The 23252-nt window shown below is 45.0% G+C and overlaps 4 protein-coding genes across 4 annotated transcripts; 3 read left to right on the top strand and 1 right to left on the bottom strand.

Annotated features, from left to right (window-relative positions):
• Nucleotides 1-614: 614 nt before the first annotated feature.
• rpl36 (ribosomal protein L36) lies at nucleotides 615-2395 on the top strand. The gene is made up of 4 exons (XM_066695184.1): nucleotides 615-718; nucleotides 1449-1543; nucleotides 1836-1970; nucleotides 2264-2395. The coding sequence occupies exons 2-4, from the start codon at nucleotides 1451-1453 to the stop codon at nucleotides 2351-2353; spliced, it is 318 nt and encodes a 105-aa protein (XP_066551281.1). The 5' UTR covers nucleotides 615-718; nucleotides 1449-1450; the 3' UTR covers nucleotides 2354-2395.
• Nucleotides 2396-2966: 571 nt separating this feature from the next.
• On the bottom strand, nucleotides 2967-12077 carry lonp1 (lon peptidase 1, mitochondrial). The gene is made up of 17 exons (XM_066695183.1): nucleotides 11489-12077; nucleotides 10701-10789; nucleotides 10194-10572; nucleotides 9972-10033; nucleotides 9331-9460; nucleotides 8875-8958; nucleotides 8530-8750; nucleotides 8289-8427; nucleotides 7746-7924; nucleotides 7541-7628; nucleotides 7315-7437; nucleotides 6857-6973; nucleotides 6547-6687; nucleotides 6267-6432; nucleotides 5909-6129; nucleotides 4004-4168; nucleotides 2967-3822 (listed from the first exon to the last, which is right to left on the bottom strand). Exons 1-17 carry the CDS (start codon nucleotides 12062-12064, stop codon nucleotides 3673-3675), a joined length of 3030 nt encoding a protein of 1009 aa, XP_066551280.1. The 5' UTR covers nucleotides 12065-12077; the 3' UTR covers nucleotides 2967-3672.
• An 809-nt stretch (nucleotides 12078-12886) lies between these two features.
• LOC136718552 (cation channel sperm-associated auxiliary subunit delta-like) lies at nucleotides 12887-20117 on the top strand. Its single transcript, XM_066696300.1, has 18 exons — nucleotides 12887-12938; nucleotides 13268-13272; nucleotides 13505-13628; nucleotides 13880-14013; nucleotides 14342-14416; nucleotides 14587-14743; nucleotides 14904-14993; nucleotides 15321-15454; nucleotides 15743-15919; nucleotides 16123-16236; nucleotides 16429-16529; nucleotides 17073-17151; nucleotides 17682-17734; nucleotides 17974-18048; nucleotides 18226-18360; nucleotides 18829-19015; nucleotides 19101-19255; nucleotides 19533-20117. Exons 1-18 carry the CDS (start codon nucleotides 12887-12889, stop codon nucleotides 19684-19686), a joined length of 2001 nt encoding a protein of 666 aa, XP_066552397.1. The 3' UTR covers nucleotides 19687-20117.
• A 528-nt stretch (nucleotides 20118-20645) lies between these two features.
• On the top strand, nucleotides 20646-22996 carry larp6b (La ribonucleoprotein 6, translational regulator b). Its single transcript, XM_066695493.1, has 4 exons — nucleotides 20646-20741; nucleotides 20967-21080; nucleotides 21171-21357; nucleotides 21554-22996. The coding sequence occupies exons 2-4, from the start codon at nucleotides 20977-20979 to the stop codon at nucleotides 22643-22645; spliced, it is 1383 nt and encodes a 460-aa protein (XP_066551590.1). The 5' UTR covers nucleotides 20646-20741; nucleotides 20967-20976; the 3' UTR covers nucleotides 22646-22996.
• The last annotated feature ends 256 nt before the right edge of the window (nucleotides 22997-23252 follow it).

The raw sequence follows: 23252 nt of genomic DNA, 5'->3' as shown, positions 1-23252 counted from the left end.
TTTCCTATACACTTGTAATTTGGAACTTGTAATTGTATTATGACTTGAACTGTACTGTATTATTGCACTTCTGTATTGCTGGATAGGAGTGTCTGCTAATAAATAAATGAATAAATAAATGAATAAATAAATAAATACATTGCATTATTATTAGGTATTTAACCAATTACCGAAATATATAAATACATATAAAATAAATATCAATATATGTGTTATCTGCATTTACCTAATAATCTAATAATATAGGTTTACCTCTACATAAAATATAAAGAAATCTCACACCAAGTGACATGCTCACTCACTGCATGTGTTCACAAACACAAGCATGCTTAGGCTACCCTGACCATCATTTTCAGTTCAAAATAACAACTTGTCAGATATTTGTATTCAGGCCAAAGCCAAATACAATAATAATAAAAAAAACTTAAATATGAAATAGTATGCAATGTATTAACATTTAGTACAGCGGTGCAGGGTACAATAAAAGTAAAGGACGACAGTAAAATACTGTGGAGTAGTTAATGGATAGTTTATTATTCTTACAGGTGTGCGTTTATACATTTAAAAGTTATATCTAAACGGCATGGCTGACGCTGACCGATAGAGGGCGCTGTACAATTTCCTCCCCCTGGTTTCCTCCGCGGAGGCTCTTCTGCTCATTTCCCAGCATTCCGCCGCGGCCAGGTCTTTCCTGTGTGTCCGCCATTAGAGAAAGCAGGTAAGAATTCAGTGCCGGGAAACGAGAGTCACAATCTCACTAAAATCTCAGGCATCTTTGATTGTCTGCTCTTGTGGCCGATAGTAGAGAGAGTCCTGACTCTGTACTGCCGCCGCAGCGCCGTATCGTTTGATTGCGACTTTAAATAAGGTCTGTGAAGGAGGGCTCCGCCGGCAGACACACTGCGCTGCTTTCTGGTGTTGCTGTCATTGTCAGACACATTTCGGTGTGAACTCGCTTTTGGAGCCACTCTATGCTACGTCTTATTTGAGCGTCGATATATTTCAAAATATCAGAATCATGTATAAATGAAAACCTTTGGCTCGCACCATAGGCACCGTAAGGAACCAAATACTTAGCTAGCGTGACCAATGGGGGGAGACTCCAGTTCATTTGATGCATTACATTTGATTTGTTACGTTAAAAGTCGTGTTTTGTGCACTGGACTGTCTGCATGTTATGATGAATGAATGCATGTTAGTTACGTCCCGACATTGCAGTGTATATGACTCTAGATCCTCTCCTTCCTCCAAAAACTAACGCATGTATGTAATATGGTTGCATTAAATTACATAAGACGTTGGGAGGTTGAATGCCAGGGCCATTTTGTTTACCTGTGCCCTGTGTTACAGATTTGAGAATTGGCAGGGCATGGCATGGCTGGGTTTTTACAGATCTTTGTGGTGCTCTAGTATCACTAACTTGATTTTCTTCTCCTCTCCCTCCCCAGACATGGCGATCAGATATCCTATGGCCGTGGGCCTGAATAAAGGCCACCCAGTCACCAAGAACGTGGCCAAGCCCAAACACAGTCGCAGACGAGGGGTGAGTACTGAGCGCCTGACTGGACCGTGCACTGACTTTTGGGCATCTTGCTACATCCAATTGTTCCTACATTGACCTCCTATAACCCAAGTGCTTTATGGGCAACTCCATTGATTGCCATCCAATACTTGGTTGGTTTCTGTTAACTGGCAGATAGGTTGGGTGTTACCGTGGACTTCTGAGTTTTTAAACCTAATTTCACTAATTTGCTTCCTTTCAGCTGTAGGAATGCGGGGTGTTAGTGTTGGGGTTAAGTGTTGTTGGTTTATTTGGTCTTTTTCTCTGTCTGCAGCACCTGACGAAGCACACCAAGTTTGTGCGGGACATGATCCGTGAGGTGTGTGGCTTCGCCCCGTATGAGAGGCGTGCCATGGAGTTGCTGAAGGTGTCCAAGGACAAGCGCGCCCTCAAGTTCATCAAGAAAAGGGTAAGTTGGGTCCTCAGTTCAGACAATTACAAATGCCAGTGAGGGCATCGGACTGAATCGATGTTCCCACACTGCAATTATGGAAATCACAGTATCAGAATGATTGTGTTGATGGTTCTCAAAGGGGTGGGAATGAAAGAGGGGGTGACCAGTTTAGGTTTGTGGTATTCTTGCATACCAATGAGAGAAGATTGTGTCGTCCATCAAAGCCAGGGTGCAGTTAGGGTAGTCCCTTCATATTAGCCTTGCATACCTGTTGTGTGCACTGTTCTCAAGCTGCTGTGTGGTTTCAGGTGGGGACTCACATCCGTGCCAAGAGAAAGAGGGAAGAGCTGAGCAATGTCCTGGCTGCCATGAGAAAGGCTGCTGCCAAGAAGGATTAAAGTGTAATATTGTGAGAAATAAATTTGTATTTCAAAAACAAACTCTTCTTGTTTTTATTTTTGGGGGGGGTAAGTGAGTTACTCAAGTTTGAGTTGTAATAACTTGAGCTTGTGTGCCAATTAAGTGTCAAGCTCTTTATTAGAGCAAGTGTGTGGTCTAAACCAAAGTACTGTGGGCTTTTGCCTTGCATAGTATTTTCCCCACAAGCGATTGCATAAGGCTTTAAAAGAGTAAACGGCATCCCTGCTACACCAGCCTGAATCAACTTCTATCAAATAATGACATCTTAGTTTCAGAGGTATGTTGATTATTCAGGTGCAGGGCTGTGACAAGATGAATGTTTTTGTGTTAGTTCCTACTGCTAGGCCCAGGGCAATGTGTTTTCAGGGAAACCACTCGAAGGCCCTTGTTTGTTCTTTCTTTATTATGCTTACAGGTTTAGAACTGATGTGTGAGTAAATGTTACTGTACCATTTGAGTTTGCTTTGCCTCTGTAGAAAATACAAATTGCTTACACATTATGTTTATGACATTGAGTGAAGTGTCTACGGTATTCATTGCATTTGTCCATTTCAACACAAACTACAAAGCATGCACTCATGACCAAAAAGATTCATAACTGAAAAGTTTAATATACTTTTATGTAGGCAATCTTTTCTTAAATATAATTACTCCAATGAAATGCAATTGGTGTGATGTAACAGAAGGGAATGAAACAATTATAGACAATTTTTTCATCACATAATTATCACCACCAATGCCAGAGATCATGAATGATTTGAAAATAAAATCAAAAATCAAGTGAAGCAATCTTGTTTTTCAAAGTTTAGGCTGCTTAGCAGCTATGTCTATGATCCCATTGTGTGATAAAATTGTACTCGGGATCCAATGATTTTCTTTCACTATGGGTTCCTCCATTTGGTGTAGATATCTGACCTAAAAAAGTGCACACTTTCTTCTGTCAGGAGTGGTCCACAGTGGGTGTCAGTATATTTCACTTGATTTCCATAACTTCAGAGCCAGTGTTGATCACAAAGAGCACTTCGCTTTCTACAGTCAGTCAATTAAACATCACAGAACCTACCGAGAAGAGTGGATGATGCACCACAGTACAACTGAAGTCTAGTCCATTTCCAATAAAGTTTAGGTTTTCAATGGAAATAAAAGAAACGTGCGTCTGATTTCTCGTCCAAGCACTACGGACAGCTTTACACCTCGACTCGAGGTGGGTCTGAGCTGAAGGCCTTTTGGAAACGGCAGTCTGAGGGGAACCCCCGCACAGAGACCGGACCCCCACCCCTGCAGCAGGAAGAGCAGCTCACTGTGGGGGGAACACGATGTTATAGATCTGGTCATAGTGCTCCACAAAGTGCACCTCCAGCCCCTGGGAGATGAAGTCAGGGAGGTCAGAGAAGTCCTTCTTGTTCTCCGCTGGCAGAATCATGCAGTTCACACCGGCTCGTCTAGCCTGTGGGGGACAGAGAAATGCCATCAGAGACACCCAAGGCTTTCCAGTGGAGTTCACTCATGTACTCTTCGATCCCTCTTTTCAAAATAACATCCCTCCACAAGCTGTATTCATAATGAACTGGAAATGCTGCACAGAATGTATTAAAAACAATTCCAGCCCACAGGAAGTCCCCACTCACCGCGATGGTCTTCTCCTTGATGCCGCCTACAGGCAGGATCTTGCCAGTCAGGGACACCTCCCCAGTCATGGCCACATTCTGCCGTGCGGGGGTGTTGATGGCCAGAGAGAGCAGCGCAGTGACAATGGTGCACCCTGCGCTCGGCCCATCCTTCGGGGTGGCACCCTGTGGAGAAAGGCGAGAGACACAGATGAAACCGTGACACATTTGAATGTTTATGTAAGGCATAAACCACGCAGAGTATTGAAAGAGCAACACAATTCACAGCTTCCAAGTGCTGTTAGACTGAGATTAACCAACCTGATACTAGGGATGAAATGGTTACCGGTTTCACGATAAACCGGTTAGTATTACCATTTCAAATTTTAATTATCATTAAAACCGTGTTTGATTAGTGCAGTTTGAAAAACACACGGTAAATACTGACCTGCATCAACCAAAGTTAGCAACAGTCTGACGCAGGCGCAGAATGCAGCATGGGTTTCGTTTCGTGTGAAAACATGGCGGAAGGCAGTGACAGCCCTCGGCAGCGTCATTTGTTTTCTAATGCAGTTTTGTCAAAACCATGCCCCGTTTCTGCTAGGGGTGGGTTCTAGCCTTATAGGTCCACGTCATTGGTCAACAGCCTCAGAGCGCTGATTGGACAGACTCAGAGAGACTCACAGCACAGTCACTGGTTCTGGTGTTTTACACGAGTGAAATGTCTTAGTGATGTGGGTTCTGTCTATGTTACTGTGCTCTGTGCTTGTCAGATTTGATGAACGGACTGCAGCCACCATCCCTTGTTTAAAAACGCCGTTAATATACGTGTCCTTCATATACACAGTTAGTGCGCTTTATCAATCTTTCATCTCGTACACTTATTGCTGATGGATCTTCAGTATTTGAACATCATATAACCTTTCCTGTCCTTATGAGCTCCAGACACAGACAAACATATGTAAATGTTGCGTTGAGCGTTGTGCTGATCTGTCAATCAAATTGTGGTATTCAGCAGAAAAACGCTGTATGCACAGATTCATTGCACAAATGGCACTCGTTCGAGACTATTTCTGTTCTTGTAAAAAACAATTATTTACTCGGATGCATTTAACTATATGTATATTTAAAGATTACATTTAGATGTGTTATTACCTACTCTTGTAAAAACACTACACGTTGTTCTGCTGCTGTATGCGTCATGTGTCTGCAGACTCTAACGCCCATTGCACACGATAACATGTTATGTAGTTTAGTCACCCAACCAACATATTTAGTTAATTTAAAATCCGGCAGTCGTCGACTTGGTTCATATTGCTTTACTTATATGCACATTTGATTTGGTTACTTAAGGTTGTGTTAATTAAAACCTGCAATAGGAAAACTTTTACCTCTCATGGCCACATTGTGGCATCTTTAATGTTAATATTATTTTAATGTTTATGCACACAAAAAGTGCATAGTGCTGCTAATGTTAGATGTTGTTTGTTGGTTTTCAATATAAAACTTGGTGAAATGATTTCAGTTTTTTATTTTTTTACATTTCCAGCACATTTTAACAATACCTCGATAATACTGATAACCGTGATAATTTTGGTCACCATAATCGTGATATGAAATTTTCATCCCTACCTGATACCAAACTGGAAATATATACTATTTAACACTAAAGTCTATTTTTATACCAACACCATTGTTTTTACTATTATAAATAGCATTTATCATTGTTAAATTTATAATTTCTATAGAATTGTGTGTTTATTTTACGTTTTGTTGTAGTTAATATGGTTAGTATTCTGGCAGTTTCTATTTCCTCGTTCTGCGTCGTGGTTGTCAAGAACACAAATCCGAACTCAACACAGGGCATTGCTGTAATGTTTCTCTTGCAGCCGGCCCTGCCCTCGTGCAGTGGGGTCCTCTCCTCACCTCGGGCACATGCAAGTGCAGATGGCTGCCCACCAGGAAGTCGTTGTTTGGCTGCTCCCTCATGAGGTAGGCGCGGGCGAATGTGTAGGCGATCTTGGCGCTCTCCTTCATGACGTCCCCGAGCTGCCCGGTCACCTCCAGGGAGCCCTCCTGCGAACCGTCCTTGTTCTTGGAGTCCCGAGGGCGTCGCAGGGACGTCTCAATGAACAGGGTGGAACCGCCTGGTGACACGCGGAGGGGAGGGTTAAACGAGCCACAGAGAGAAATATCTTGATGCGGTTTAACTATATACTGTGACAAATCTAGCAAATTCCTCTTCTGGAATTTTTTCTTAACAGGGTGTATCTCGCTCTCTCACCCATGGCGGTCCAGGCCAGGCCCATGACCACTCCCGGGGGAGTGACGTCGTACATCCTGTCCACTGTGAAGATGGGCTTCCCCACGAAGTCCTGCAGGTTGTCAGCAGTGACCTGCACCGAGCTCACCTCCCCGTTTACAATGCTGTACGCCGCCTTTCTGAAAACCTGCCACAGACAGACAGAGACAAGCATTGATGACCGGGACGGCATATAACGAACAACGAAAAAGATGTAGAGATGGGCTTAAATACACAGATAGGATTGGGGTGGGCTCCTGACCTTCTCCACTTGTTTCTGCAGGTTCCTGACGCCGCTCTCCCGGCAGTACTGTCGGATCAGCACCGTCAGGGCCTCGGGGGTGATGCTGGTCTTCTGCTCATCCAGGCCACACAGCACGCGCAGCTGAGGTACCAGGTACCTCTATCAACGAGACACAGAACACGATAAGGACACGCTTCCACAGATTCATTTTCTACACACAGTTAATGTTAACTTACAACACCACTTTGGTTCAACAGGGCTTTGGACTTCACTGGAAGGACTGTTAAAAATGGAACGGACGTCTGCTCCGGTCACAGTAGTGGCCTACCTCCGCGATGGCCAGCTTCTCCTGTGCCACGTATCCCGACACGTTGATCATCTCCATCCTGTCTCTCAGGGGCTCAGGGATAGTGTCCGTGATGTTGGCGGTGCAGATGAACAGGACCTGAGAAGCAACAGCCCTTGGTTAGCACAGACCTGCCAAACCGCTGACAAACCCTCATGAAGTACAAATACCTTCCATTGGACCAAAACTAGCATCTGAAACCATCTCAAAATAACTTAAATCTGTCAGATGAAACTGAATATCTCTTGTACACTTGTGACAGATGAATCTCTGGTATCTTTCAAGGACTATCTTAGTGATGAATGTCTCTACTAAAAGTTTGTCAGACTTGCCACCTCTTTTTTTATAACCTCTCTTGCATTTTCTTTAAGAATTTTAAGGAGAATATGACTGCAAAGACACAGGGGAAAAACGCATTGCAGTAGCGTGGCAGGACTGACCTTGGACAGGTCCACAGGCACGTCCAGGTAGTGATCCAGGAAGTTGGCATTCTGTTCTGGGTCCAGCAGCTCCAATAAGGCAGAGGAAGGATCGCCCTGGTAACCACGGCCTATCTTATCAACCTGCAACAACGTAACGCCTGGTCAGCGGAAGTAAAGTAAAGAAGAATATAATCAAATACACAAGTAAAAAGTCCAGCCCATGTGGCTGCGTGGCGTACAGTACCTCGTCTATGAGAACTAGAGGATTCTCCGTCTTGGTCTTCTTCAGGCACTGAATGATTTTGCCCGGCATCGCTCCCACATATGTTCTCCTGGAATAAACAAGCACACCATAATGGAGTAAATGTTTGCATAGCATTTTCTTGTCCAAATCAGCAGGGACTCTGAGTGTGTGGGTAACGCGTCCCCAGAAGGCAGGCCGCACTCACCTGTGACCCTTGATCTCCGCCACGTCCGTCATGCCACCCACGCTGAAGCGGAAGTACTCACGGTTCAGCGCCCTGGCGATGGAGCGGGCGATGCTGGTCTTGCCCACACCGGGGGGGCCGTAAAAGCAGAGGATCTTGCCCTGCGTGGAGCCCCTCAGCTGGCTGACCGCGATGAACTCCTGTGGACCAAAGAGGGAGACGGGTGTTGGGTTCTCGCCCAGCGACGACTCAGCAACAAACAGCCATCTGCTCAGGCCGTGTGGAAAAGCTTACCAGTTTCTCATGCGGTTTCTCTTTTAGGTCATGCACTCGTCTCTGAGGGCAACTGAGGATGAGCACTGACCATTAAAAAGACAAACAGACCAGTCCTCCTTTCCACCATTTTCCTCCTCACAAAGAGAGTCATAATATATTGTCACTAATTCAAACTTATCTGCTCCTAACTGACAAAGGTTTTAAGAGGCCTTAATTAGCCCATCCTATCAAAGAAATGCGTTTAATTTCTCCCCATCCCCCAAAAATGTACTGCACAATAATGCTCACCAGGATGCGTTTCTTGACGTCCTCCATCCCATAATGGTCCTCTTCCAGCACTTCCCTCGCCCGACTCAGCTCCAGGTTCTCCGAACTGTATTTGCCCCACGGCATGGAGGTCAGCCAGTCCAAGTAGTTTCGGGTCACACTACGGAAGCCCAGAAGAGCCAGTAAACACAATGGGGCAGCCAGAAAAAATAATAAAGTTTCATAAATCAAAACTGATCACCAATGCTCGACAGGGACTGACTTGAACTCCGAGGAGTGGTTGTCCAGCAGGCCGAGTTTGTTGAGCTCCTCGTCGATGACCTCCATGACATGCTGAGGCACCACGCGCTCCTTTAGCCTCTCGCGGAACTTCTCCTCGATAGCGTCCTTGTCCTCCTTCTCCAGACCCAGCTCCTTCTTGATGATCTTCAGCTGCTCCTGCAGGAGGTACTTCCTGTGGGTCTGCTTGATCTTCTCCTCCACCTGGGATGAAGCAACCGGGGGAAGATCAGAGCAACGCAACGGCCCTGTAGGGCCCTGCACTGTAAGAAAAACGGCATTGGCAAGAGAGAGATCCAGAGTGGTTGTACGGTGCGGTTGTACCTACCTCCCTGCCCAGGCGTTGCTGCAGCTTGCTCAGCTCATACTCCTTCTTCAACAGAGACAGGGCCTTGTACAGCCGTTTGGGAATCTGCAGGAGGACATGAAACACAAGGCTGTCAACAGCATGGAAAGCAGGCTCAGCACAGTCTCACAGGAGCCTGCAGAGAAAATAAGTCCCCTCCACAAGAATTTAATATCCTGGTTTGATTTTGATTTCCAAAAGTCACTTGAGGTCTGTGGGGAGGGAGCATAAAATAGTAGGATAATCAGAAAAATAAAATAAAGGATGTTGGCAGCATAACATAGCGAGTCTGAGAGCTCATCACATGTTTCCCACTGCTTTGCCATTAATCCTGCGAGTAAAAGGACCATTCATTTAAGAGAGAACAAAGTGGATAGTAGCGATCGCTTCTAGAATACATTCTACCTCACCCCCCCATCTGTACTATGAGATACTTACATTGACCTCTTCCAAGACATCCTGCAGCTCGTGGGATTCTGCCCCCGTCAAAGCCGCCCCCATGTCACTCAGGTAGATGGGATTGTCCACCACTCTCTGTCCAGCCTGCATCATCTGAAGGACGGACTCTCTGAGGAAACAGACACACAGCCCTTCAGCACCCAGCCAGACACCACACTTCAGAGCACTTTCCAACATCTTCCTTAGCTTGCTCAATTGTGATTGATTTCTTTAAGTTGTCTTTACAGTTGTGCGGTGTGCTTTGTATACAGTTTCTCATCCTCCAAGATTGTTAAGGTCACTCTTGAGTTATAATGTGTCTGAATGAATTTCCTCAGGACCGAATGTAACAGTGATTTAGGAAATATCAGCGATGCTCTGCTTTAGCTCAAGGGCTCCAAAGGATTATGTAGTATAAACTAATAAAATGTATTTATTATTATTACTTTGTGATTATGACAAATGACCACTGCAGAAGAAAATGCCAGCTCACATCAAAGAGGATGAGCCATGAAGAATATTGGAAAGAGCAGGAGAGGACAGATTATGGTCTTAACTGTAATTTAAGTGATACGGCATTAATCAAAAACAAATATTTTTTGTCATTCAAACCTTGCAGCAACTGTATTGATTAAAAATACCTGTAAAGTGGATTTAAGGCAATGATGTCACGGATAGTCTTCACTATTTCTGCTGTCAGGGCCTGATTAGAGGAAGAAAAACAAAAAAGGAAGAATATAGGAGATGTAAGTGTGGCTGTTTCCCACACTTTCCCACATTATTAATGCAACACGAGGAATTAGTTTTGAATATCAGCAAGAACAACCTGACAATAAAAAAATATTTTGGGAAGAGGTTCTCACCTTGACCTCCTCTGTGACCTGGAAGTCCTCATGCAGCACGTTCTCCACTTCCACCATGAGCACCTCCAGCGAGGGAGGGGGGCTGAGGGGTTCGATCACCAGCTCCACCTGCTGCACCTGCTCCTCCATGGCCTCCCCCACGGGGCCCTCCTTCTTGGGCCGCTTGCTCTTGCGCCGGGCGGCCTTCTGCTTGACATCGTCCGGCTCCGGCTGGGGCTCCTCTGCCGGCTCCATGTCCAGCTTCTTGCTGATCCGGATGCGCCGGTGCCCCATGACGATCATGCGCAGCTTGTCCCCCAGGTCCTGCATCTCGTGAATCTGCACGAAGGTGCCAGTGTGGTAGACGGCATCCAGGCTCTCCACCACGTCAGACTCGTTACTGAACCAAGAAGAGGGAGACGGAGCAATTAAGGAAAGGAAACCTAGAATCCTCTTCTCAACGATTAAGCATTTCAAAGAGGAAAAAAAAACATAATATTTACATGGGTACTACAGGGGTGTGCTTACCTGTCATCTTTTTTGAGAAACACGCCGGCGTAGGGCTGAGCCAGGCGGACTTTCCGTCTCAACAGATCCACCAGTTGCTTGTTCTTCACCTGGCAAAGACAAGTCACCCACATACTCGTTTATTTCTGACATCACACATGACCACTCCAGTAATGATAAGCACATGACTTCGGCAGATTAAAACCAAATTCAAGATGAGGTGGTTAAACTGTTACATGCAATGGCTTGGTTGGAAGTCTCTGAAAGCCCTCGGTGTTACTAATTGTTAGGTCTACAAGTACAGCTTTGGTTGTGTTGAAGTGGATGATGTAATCTGCAGCAATTTCAGTAAGCAGTCTTGCGACTCCCACGTTTCACTGGCGATTGCATCACTTACAGACTACACAAAAACAGCACCTGTTGTTGTACTTTTTCCTGAAATACTTAACGTTGCAAATTACTATTCTAATTTTGTGAATTGAAATGTCCTAAACCATGGATCGTGATATTTAACACATTAAAACAAATTGACGATTCTGATGCATGGCTATATTTTTGCACACTTCAGCAAAGTCGTGAATTCTTAACTGGTTCTTTCTGAAGGTCAAAGTTCAAGAGCGAGGTTATACTAGAACACCACAGATTTACAAAACCGCCAAGACATACAGCTTGTCCCACAAATCAGATTTTATATCCAGCTGACATTTAGTAAATCAGCAACTATGGATTAAAATATTAGGCGCTTAGTGTGTGGTTTACTGTAGTATTCAATGCGAACCAAATCAGTGAAGAGCAGGTGGTAGATGTACCTCTATTATTTTGATGAACCTTGGAAAAACCGGGTTCCTGCTGACAGCGATCAGCGGCACGTTTGGGAAAACCTCAGGCACCATCATCGGCGTGAGGGCTGTCATCTGGGGCGGCGCATACACCGCTTCTCCCTCCCCGCGGTCGCCCGCCTCATCGCCCCCTGAGCCGCTGCTCTCTGCCCCATCGTCCCCGGAGTAAGCGCTGCCCCCACTGCCTCGGTTGCCAAAGTCCCGTAGGTATCTCCTCTGGTTGTAGTGCACCATCTCCCCGCAACCCAGCAGGTTTCTCCCGCTGGCACACACGCCAGCCAGCCTCCTCCACTGACTGAGATGCGCCGACCTCGTAGCTGCTGTCATTGATGCCATCCCAGCGCTGCCGTCCCGTAAGGATGGTTGACAGAGGCTGCCGGGCACACAATACAAGCGCTTGGCCACAGGACGGCTCGCCCCGAGTGACTGGCTCCCTCGCAAATGTCCGGTTCCTGCACATAGCGCCCATGTTTTGTTTTTTAGCAAAACAGCCCCGTCTCTGTAACTCTGCCTACAAGCGCCCCACATTCTCATGCAGGCGGCCATGTTGGATCTAGAGCTTTCGGCAGGCTGGACAGCTAGAATCTTCCGGCAGCTATTGATGACGACATCAGTCAGACCCCGCCCACCACAACTGAGTTACATATTACTGTACATACAAATAACATGTCTGGGCATTTGATTTATTATAACCAATGTACATATCACATATAAATGTTCACTGTATGCTGTTATTCGTGGATGGGATTCTTGTCTTGTGTTAAGAGTGTGAATTGGCTCTTGCTTTTATTCATTACAAAAGTTGAAAAATATGTAAAATAATAATATGTAAAATGAAGGTGGTTATAAAACAAGGTGTCATCCCAACATTATTGTACTTGTTAATTTGAGAATAATAAGTTGACTATATGCAGTTATGACATTCTTTTTTTTTATTTTCCATCTATTGTTGTATTTTTAACATTACTTTCTGACGCATTAAAAATACGTAAACACGATTATTCTGGTTTCCATAGCAAATTCGCGCGTTCAGCCCTGTGGTCCGATTGATGTTCATAAATATCACAATGTCGCATCCGCTTTTGAAATACGTTTTTATTGTAATTCTCTTGTTGCAGACCTGTCATATTACCCACTGTAGGTAAGGCAGTTTGGTTTAGAAATATAGAATAAGGCCCACTACAAGGTTTTTATGGGGAACGATTTTATTGTTGAAACGATTACTGCAGTTTTTGTTCGCCCAGATAATCGTATGACGTAATCGATTGGAATCAATTTGTTCTGCCTGCTCTTAAGAAAAGCAAGGACGTCGGCTGTGCAATTGGTACTTAAAATAATCGGTTTTCTTATTTTACCCTTCAGAAAGCCATGGCTTTCCTATTCACTGTTGGACGAGCCGGACAGGCCTGGGCCAGGGACGGTAATCAGCATTTTATTTGTTAAATAGTATTTAATATCTTTACAGAAATAAGCACCCAGTCGATATTTAATCTGTTTTGTTCAGGCACCCTTGCGATTTTCTGAGAACAGGACCGTCCTTGTGCAAAATTACTGCAACAACAGAGTGGCTTTGTACATGGGGTGAGATACTTACATTAGCCATCAGCTGCAAGTTACATAAAATATTTGACTTGTTTTAAATTAGATCAGATGTTGCTGTTGCTCAGTTACTGTTCTTTCCTAGAACCAGGCTTTTTCTGACCAGGACAGGCTTTGACGGCTCCTTGTTCCCTCTACACTTCTCTGTAGATGAAGTATGTGTCTCCACGCTGTGAACACAACTAATGTTAGTTAATTCAGACTTACAGACAAGAAGAACAATTACTGATGCACAATTATGCTTATTGTGTTTCCAAGTCAGCTGTATTTGTTTTATCCACTGAAGTGCATATTATAGTGTGTATAAAATGCAAACAAATTTTGATAGAACGTGTAATAATGCCTAAGTTTTTCTTTCTCTGAAGTTGTCCTGTTTTCCACCTCCAGTCTTTCCAAGGCCTCTCTGGCATTGTCTCTTCTGCTGCCTTTGTGTTGGAGGACCTTGCCCTGGTGATTGATGGCAGGGTTTACATATACGGTCTAAAAAACAAAAACTGGACTTCTGCCCAAGGTACACTGCAATAACGAATGATTTTGTCCTTCGTTCAACAGCAGCCTGGTGAGCTGATATAGTTTAGCCTCCCAGATGCCCCCCACTACCATAAAGCAGTCATCCTCGAGGCCACCTTCCTCTGGTCTAGTTACAAACTCATTTATTTTAGTTTTGCGCATATTTTTCTGTTCACTGTGTTGATATTAGTGAAGATGGATTTAATGCAACTGTGTAGTCATCTTTTTATAGACCAGTCCTTTCTTCCCCAGGTGTGGACTCACTGGTGACGGAGGTCTCTTCCTTACAGTGCTGTTTCAGTAAAGATGCTTCCTGCACGGTACCATATTCCCCGCCACACCATGGCTCCCGTACAGTCTTTGCTGGGGGTGCTATGGACCATCATGCTTGACAGTGTCCTCTTTCTGTCCCCAGGGTGTGAGCACCACAGTCCTTGCCTACAACAGAGGGCACCCTGTGTCAGATTCGCATGTGTTCCTCTCTTCCAATGGGGGATTCACTTTTGAGAGATTTACTCTGCGACCTACATTACAAGTTTGTTGAATTAATGAGAGAGCTAATCTTAAATTAATTGTTCTTAATATATTGGTGCCACACCTCTGCTGCCTCAGTCTTGACCTATGTTGTATAGTATATAACTTTTGCATTTGAGAAAATCATTCCGACTAGTTTGCATTGTCTGGTTAACCTCAGAAGAGATTTGTATCTGGCAGGGGGCTGTTGAGGGGGTCTTCAACATACCTGCACTATCAGCCATACTGGTGCTCAAAACAGACAACAATGGCACGGTGAGTCTTTTTCCATCCAATCGTTGATCAAAGGGTGTTTTATAAGACCCTAATTCCTTCAGGGAGTATGATATTATCAAACACATGACTCCTTAATACATTATTTTAGCTTCAAAAGAAGAGGATGTTAAAATGATCCTGAAAAGTTCTAAAAGAAACGTCTCTTCTAGGCTTCTTTCAGCTACGAGTTGTCGGATTTAAACTTGAGCTCCGCTGGGTTCTCCCTGAGGGACCCGTCCAGCTCAGTGACTGTGGTCCAGCCCGCAGGCCTCAGTGGACACCTAGTGATCTGGACCCCCCAATCTCTGCTCTTCTCCCCGAACCACGGTGAGGTGGCCACTGGGCACACGTCTTTAAAGCGGTCAAAGTGTGAATGGATAATGTAGAGGGTGTCGGGGATCTGTTGTCCATTTATTCAGACTGCTATCAGAGCAGGGACATGATAACAAAATGAGGACAATTCATATTGTGCCTTTGTGTTTTAAAGGACAAGTTGTACTTCCAGTAGAGCTGAGGGGTGATTATGAGGGGGGACAATTCCCGGGCTCTGATGTCATTATCCAGCAGGTCACCACAAGTAGGTCCTATAGAAGCAATTATAATGTGGCATTTACTGGCAATACATGTAGATGAAAGAGAATTATTCAGAACAATGAAATTTGTTAGGGAAAGCAGACACATTATCATTAGAATAAATACATCCTACCACTAGGGGGCCTGCTTGTCTTGTAAGCTGCTCTCCCACAGATCTGTTGTTTATGGCCATCAGATGGCAGAACTGTAATAGATGTTGGTCAATGTTGGAAAAAACAAAACATTAATGCCAACTATCCCAGACAAACTAATATCCAGAGAAGCTAATCAGCTCATTCAAAAATGTAATATGTTTTTGCCCCCATCCAAGCGTCCGCAGTTACCCCTGGTCTCTCTCTCTCCCTCATCGGCCGTGTTGCAGGCGAGTACAGCGAGATTGCAGTCCTGACCAGTGGCAGCCTTCTGTACTACGGCACCCTCGGGATGGACGCATCAGTGGTCAAGGTGAGGGGGCATCCCGGGACCATCAACACAATCTGGAAAACACAGGAGAGATGCCATTCAATGACAAGTGTGTTTTTTTTTGTGTACTGGTGAAAGACAACACTTTCATTGGATATTAGTTTTTTATATAAGCACAGAGAGCATCAGAGAACACGAATATCCATAAGTTTTGATGCCAAAAGTGAATTTGAGGTGGATTACTCCCGAGTGACAATATCAGTTTCCTGTAGGGAACTAGTTTATAGACCTGGGCTCACATCGGACACATTATTTTCTGCTTTTCTGCAGATCAAGATCCTCACGGATTTCTCCGAGCAGGCAGTGCTCTCTTTCGGCCTGCTTGGAGAGCTGCTGGTGAGCCAGCCGGTTGACGACCCCGATGTGGGGGGGGTGGACTTCAGCCACGAGCTTATCATTGTTCAACATGAGCTCCAACTCGTGACCCCCCCACTGGGCACCTGTCCGGTTAGTGCTGGTCACTAGGGTGGAACCACCAGGGAGAACTTCATTAAGGGCACCTTGCAGGAGTTAACTATTAGTAGAATTACATTTAGTGACCAGACTAGGGTTAGATCTGGCTAAGTTTAGGACTAGTATTGGGTGGAAGGATGATGTTTTCTACCAGTATTAGTGATGCTTAGTGTATGTCATACAAATCCGTCTTTCAGGTGGGAATGCTGCATGGCTCGTTTGATGGGCAGGCGTACTACATTGACACGGAAGATGTTTTAGACTTCTCTGCGGTTTTTATTCCCTTGCCCCCCAGTAAAGCTTTTCCTTTGGTAAGTGATTACGTTTTTTCTGGAACAGGTCATCAGAAAGAAGTAATTGCATGAACTTCGCTAAGAAACAAAACATCCTTTCCCCTTTTAATCAATAACACAGTGACTAAGCAGGCAACGCAGCCTCGTATCTTTGACCTTGAATGGGACGTGTGGGATTATAATACACTGTATGTTTTTTTTTCGAATAAGGTAACAGTAACTGATCCGCATATACTGGCTTTTCAAGCGGTCTCTAAAGAAAGTGGCATGACTTCAGAGGGAAACAAGAGATATACACTGGTAAGGAAGTGGCACACATGAGAAGGTATCGTTAAACTGTTTCACTTATAAATATACACGTCTTACACTTATATATGCAATCATTTTTTGGCAGAATATAAAGTTATGTCCGCAGAGGGAGACAGAGATGGGCTGTGATATATTTTTTCCACTCAGACATGGAACTGCTATAATGTACAGGTTTGTAGATTGCCAGTAGTGGGTGGGTCAAAGTTTTGATTTAATCCAGCTCTTAAGTGTCGGATTATACTGCAGTATAGAAAACAGACACAATTACAGCGCAGCAATCAAGATTTGCAGGGAAAAATAAGAGCTTGAGAAACACACAGGGAGTGTAACGAGAGGATTCATTTCTGGCAGAACGTAACATGAGAAGGAGAGACTGAGATCAGACATTAGGAAGGTTACCTTGCTTTTTCAGGGGCGTTGTGCTTTGGCTGAGTAAAGTGCTGACTGGTATGTGTATCAATTTATTTTTATAAAAGAGGATACATTCTTTAAAGCATTGCTATCAAAATGTTCTCAAACAAATGCACTGCTTTCTGTCTGTGCAGCTCTCTGGACGGAGGTCTGTCCACTCTCAAGGTTGATGTGATGGGAAGAGGGCTCAGCTGCACTGAGATTCCTCCTCTGGTAATGAGAATCTCCCCGTTTCATTATAATGCTTCTGAACCATCTTTAAAGCTGAGTGATTTATCTTCATATCATCAACCAGGTATCAAGTTCTCCAAGTTTGGAACCTTTCATACCTGAGCCAGTAATTAAACACTTCAGACAGACTCAGTGCAGTTTGAGTCTGTCTGAGTTGAATGTCTGTGGTGTTGTGTGCTTCCTTTAAAGCAGTCCTCTGCTGGTTTTTGTTCCAACCGAGCTCTCAATTACGTAATTGAACCCTTAATTGAACTAATCATTTCCTAAATCTGGGCCTTTTCATTATTTTAAACAGTAGGGGTTTTAAGTTAAGTATATAATTATTTGAAGAACTTATTAAAGAACCAACTCTTTTATTACACAGTTTAAAAAGTCAAATCTAAGCAGATTGTTACTTCAATTAAGGTTCAATTAAGTAATTGAGAGCTCGGTTGGAACAAAAACCAGTAGGGTAGGGGCTCCTCCAGGATGAGGATTGGGTATATAAACCATACATTCCATTTTCATTGCAGCGTGCATACATCAATGTTGGATGTCCACCTGGAAAGCACATACAGGTTTTAAAGTATGTCGATTTGATGTTGTTTTTATTAATTTTATTTTTTTATTTTATTATTGTATCCACTTTGGTTCCTCTTGAGTGTTTTAATTGCAGTTTTGTCTCTCAAAAATTAATTGATGATAAAATAAGGGGAATGTAAGTGCCGTTATTTACAGTCTTTCACTGACATGTGGTTTGCTTTGCTCTTGTGCAATGAGAATAATCGTTTTGTGTGATTGCTGTTTTCTCCTCACACTCTCCAGGAATGTCACTGCTTGCACCAAGGGGAAACTTACCCAGAGCACACTGCAGAACTTCTACTCCTACACCATTTCAAAGTACGTTGATAACCAAGTGGTACTTGTTACCATCGCAGAATTGAGGAATGCCTCCTACTCATTCTTTTTTGAATAATTCTATTACAAATCAGTAGATCCATATTGATGTAAGGGACAATGGTTTTACAGTGACTGTTCTGTATTACCCTGTGTTTTCGTGCACGTGATTCCTCTTAGGAACATATACGACCCCCAGGGACTTTTCCGGCAGAATTCAGCAACAGAAGACCTCAATGTGCTCTACAGCTTCGCCGATTACCAATGCCCCCTGCTGGTGAAATATGATTCACTCTGGCTGCCAACCTTCGAACTGTAGGGCACTCCTCCAGTCTCTCATACCAACACGTTTGCCACCACATATAGAACTGATCTCTTCAGACAATGAAAGCTGTGTTTATTCACCTCGGATGACTTTTCCCTGTCAGGACAAACGTGTAGGTTCGTCCTGATTGGTCAAGGCCTGAGATCATTCTCATTGGTGATATGTATATGTCTCGTTCTGGTTGGTCACAAACCAAACAATGCTGATCTCATTGTAGGTGTTTTCTTATTGGTCAACATACATGTTTTTTGATTGGTTCTCGTATTTGACCTTAACCATAAATCTTGAAACTGAAGGTTGAGATCCAATATGAGATCCAATATGAGATCCAATCAAAAAACATTTATATTGACCAACAGCTAGTCTGCAGATTGATGGTTCATTTTATACATTATTTTATAACTCACCTCTACTGGCAAAAAAGTCAGATCTATATAATCCATGTTTGTTTTTTACAGGTGGGCCAACGGACAGTTTGTGGAGCTTGTCCCAGCGGACTTCGTCTTGTTTGAAGTGCATGGGATGTACAACTATGGTTACCTGCAGAGTGTGAGCAGTACCGACTGTGTATCCCAGCCCCAGACCTGGAGGTCCATGCTGGATGCCCAACTGCAGCCCGACCCCAGCACTGCCTGGACCAGAAGGGTACGGCTCATATGAAAGAATCGGGGGTGTTTTACAATCAATAGGCAGCTTCTATGTCATAAATGTCTTCATTCAAACATTACAGAATTACAGGAGCTGCAATGACCCAGAAGGGCCCACCCTGACCTCTCCATGGGTATACTATGAGGTTCTGAGAGCCGGCTCGGAGAACAGGATTGCGTTTCCCAACTACAACGGCATTTACATATTCAAAGCCACTGTGGTGGACCCCATGTACAGGTACTTTATTTACTGATCGTTGTCATCTTAACTTGTATTTCATGATCATTATATTGATTGAGAACAGACTCTATAGGGCATATTTAGATTCCATTCATATTTTGGTATTTTAAATGGGACACCTAAAGAGGCATTTCCACCCTCCATTTTGGGAACAGAAATGAAACCAAACTGTCAATGTCAGAAGAAGCTCCAATCGCCCCATACCTGTATATGTTTGCGCTCCTCGGAGGACGTCCCGTGAGGTTCGATGGTTTTCTCTCCTCCTCTCCCTCAGTTTCTGTGAGCTCTCCACCACCTTCAGCGTCTACGTGTACGGTGCTCCCCCCGAGGAGAGGACTACCAAAGGCTTGGCCCTGGGCATCTTCCTCACCGTATTCATGGGACTGCTGTTATTCCGGTTCGTTTTACAATCTGCACCAAAGGCCTGAGGACTGGGGACCTCTGGGTAGCTGCCTATATACTGGAGTGGCCAACCCAAGCGCCTGTGATTCGAGGACTTCAGCACGGATCCACCCGAACCTCCGATTATTGCTGTAAAAAGTTTATGATTGATGTGATATTTACCTCCTGTGTGTCAGGCCGATGTCACAGACCCCAGTTAGCACTAGTCTTGGACTACCCAATATTATTTTAGGTAGACTAGTGCTAACCAAGGTCTGTAAAACCACCAATAAGTTACTGTTTTTTGTCAGAGATTCACAAAAAGCAAGTTTTTATTACTATAGTTTAGTTTGTTCTAGAACAAGTTTATTGTTATAAAAGCTTATATCTTTCATGTAAAAGTGGTTACCTAAAATTAGCTAAAAATCTAATGTGTGAGGTGGTGGAAATTGAGGCTTGTTTTCAGCATTTCTTTAGAAGTCAGTGTCTTTTTTTTTTTTTTTACAATACAGTTTCAAATTAAACCAATATCAGGTTTAAAGTGTTGCCTGGTTGGCCCTATTCTTGTTAGTTTATATTATTTAAGCTGCATGTTTCATTTGTTTCTTTTTAATAAAAAAATCTCAAAGTATTCAATGGGATTTACTCTTACTTGCACTTTCCCCATACTGCAGATCTATTACATACCTTCACTTTCCTGGAAGGACACTGAGATGCTATTCACTTGCTATTCACTATCTACCACTTTTCACATGCATGGCTTTAATAAAATGTGTATGTTCACACGGGCGCACAATACTGTTCTCTCAATGGCTAAAAATACCCCCCCTCCCGAAGTCAGATCTTCACGTTAGTGCGCATACGCTGCACAGTAGTTCATTATATAACTAACTTTATTTGTATGTCGTGACCCTTGTACATCGCTTTGAATGATTGAAATAAAAGCACCGCGGATTCCGCTCCACCTGCTGCCCCTCCAATCACGATCGATTGCGCTGCTATTAATCATTAATCAATTATCCCAGCCTCTAATTGATGACGCCGGAGCTTTTAAAACACCTGTGCTGACAACGACAGAAGATGGAAACCGAGAGAACCGATGGTAAGTAGAAGTCATGCTTATCCCCGCGACTGAAAAATGAAAATCAATCTCATTCAACCTGTATCTAAATATAACTTTCGATGTATTGACCGCAACCCTTCCCGTTCCAGTCAAATGAGTTTTAGATGCGCTGGCACTAGTTTTCAGGTGTGTGATGGAAACATTAGTGGCAGCAATAGCCGGTAACTTGCCGTGATCAGTTCGTCTCGTCTCCGTCCTTCGCAGTGAGGACACGATGTCCGCTTTCTCGCTGACGGATCTCGTCCGAGGAGGGCTGAGCATGTCTGGGAGCCCCCCGGACCAGCAGGCTCTCCTGTCCAACGAGGAGCACTGCGAAGGGTAAAGACCTTTCCAAATGTACTGCTTGCATGTTCGTGTGTCATTGGACAGCTTAAAAAAAAATGTGCCGGATATTATTCCTCCACAAAGCGATGTGTTGGAGGAGGACAGAGGGTCCTGGAGCCCCCCGTGCTTGGAGCTGCGGAGGAAGATCGCCGCCCAGGTGGAGAGCTACCTGTCGGACGAGAACCTGGCTGAGGACGCCTTCCTGCTGAAACATGTGCAGAGGAACAAGATGGGCTTTGTCAGCCTCAAACTGATCACCTCCTTTAAGAAGGCAAGGCTTTGAGTTAGGGGAGGAAGTGGGTTTAGACTGTCCTGTTATGGACTAGTGGGTATTTAAACATTGATTGGTTCCCTTTCGGTCTTTAAGGAATTTGTAGTTTTTTCTCTCATAAATATTTTGATAAGTTCCTGAATTGAAACTGGCATCCCTTTTTAAAACGTGGCCCGAGTGCTGGGGTGTTTTACAGGTCCGGGAGCTGACGAGAGACTGGCGCACCACGCTGTATGCCACCCACTGCTCCGAGGCCCTGGAGGTGAACGAGGAAGGGACCAAGGTGAGGCGCCGGCGGCCTGTGCCCAACGCGCTGCTTTGCACCCCCACCAGCAAGCTGCTCCTGGCTTGGAACCTGCTGGGCGAAAGCCAGGCGGAGGAGGCCGGGCGGGGGCAGCACTGCTTGATGGAGACGGCCATGAAGCTCTTTGGGAATCACGGCGCCATCAGCTCCCTCCGCATCCTGCGCCCAGGCAAGGAGCTGCCACCCGAGCTCAAGAAGTACGCCAAGAAGCACTCGGAGCTGGGCCGCAGGGTGTGTGCCGTGGTGGAGTTCGAGTACCTGGAAGGGGCTCGCAAAGCCTACGAGGCCTTCAGGGCGGAGCAGGGTCTGGGCTTCGTCAAGGGCGTGAAGGTGGCCCTCCTGGGCAGCCGAGGCACGCGGAAGAGCTGCTATAGCCAGGACCCTGAGGAGTCGGAGGACCCGGAGGAAAGCGTGGACAGGGTGGCCAGCAAGAAGCCCACCAGGAAAGTCAAGTACTTGCCATACCTGTCGGAAGATTCCTCGGTTTACAGCTCCTCCGAGTCGGACTTCGCCCCTGCCTCGCCCAAGCCCGTCCGCAGGGTGGCCCGTCCCCAGGCCCTCTATGGCAGCCCTCTGGCCGTCCAAAGACCCCAGCCCTCCTACTCCTCCCGCCCCGACCCATTCGGCAGCCCCCTGAGCAGCCCTCTCCTTCCACGGAAGCTGTTCGCTGGTGGGCACGTGCCCTCCCCTCTCGTTGCCCCCGATTTCGGCAGCAGTCCTGTGGCAGTCGGCTCTATCGGGGACGGGCCCAGGTGGTCTGTTGACGGCTCCCCAGACAGCGGGGTCTTGGTCAGCAGCCCCTGGGTGCAGCGGCGCAAGACTGCTGCCCAGATCTTCTTCCCAGAGAAGCCCGGTCCTCCCCTGCCCGGCCTGGGGAGAAGGTCTCAGGTGCTGGTTGTGGTGGTGCGCCAGCCACTCGGACCTGATGGGACCAGGGGCTTCCACAACTGCATCGGGAGAGGGAATTTCCTGCTCAGACACTAGCACCTCCCGAAAGGCACATAACTAGGAGCTGGGACTGTAACCAAATGGGCCCTTCACGATGCACAGTGAGGTTGAGAATTTGCACTTCTGTTTGAAAGTTAAAGCTCTGTCCTTGGTGACCTTTTTGATTTTTGTTTTTCTCTGGTCCATTTTATTACACTGGTGTTGTCCTGGCTGGGGTAAGGGGGGGGATACTAAATATTTATGAGTGAGAAAGCAAGTCTGATTATAAGAATCCTGACCAAAGTGACATTTATGGTTCTGATGCATGTTGTAAATTTAAACGAAATCCAAAGTAAAGACTATTTTTTGTACTGGAAAATATTAATAAAGATTGAACTTCTGTCTTCATCTTTTTGTTGCAGTATACCTTTCACATGTCTTAAACTATATCAAAGGGCAATCCTTGACCTGGTTATGATAAACTGGCCCAATGTTTCATGAAGTTAGAAACCACTTTCAAGTGCAGATTTCTGCGGATCAGGCTGTCAAACTAACCTTCTGTTCTTAAAAGAAACCGCCTGACACCGAGAAATCTACCCCCTTATAAATTACTGTACCTTTCAAGTTTTTACCCCAAATATAGCTGTCAATCTTTGTAGCTGTA

The sequence above is a fragment of the Amia ocellicauda genome, chromosome 22, assembly GCF_036373705.1.
Source record: "Amia ocellicauda isolate fAmiCal2 chromosome 22, fAmiCal2.hap1, whole genome shotgun sequence".
Lineage (NCBI taxonomy): Eukaryota > Metazoa > Chordata > Actinopteri > Amiiformes > Amiidae > Amia > Amia ocellicauda.
This window is presented reverse-complemented; position numbering and strand designations above follow the sequence as displayed.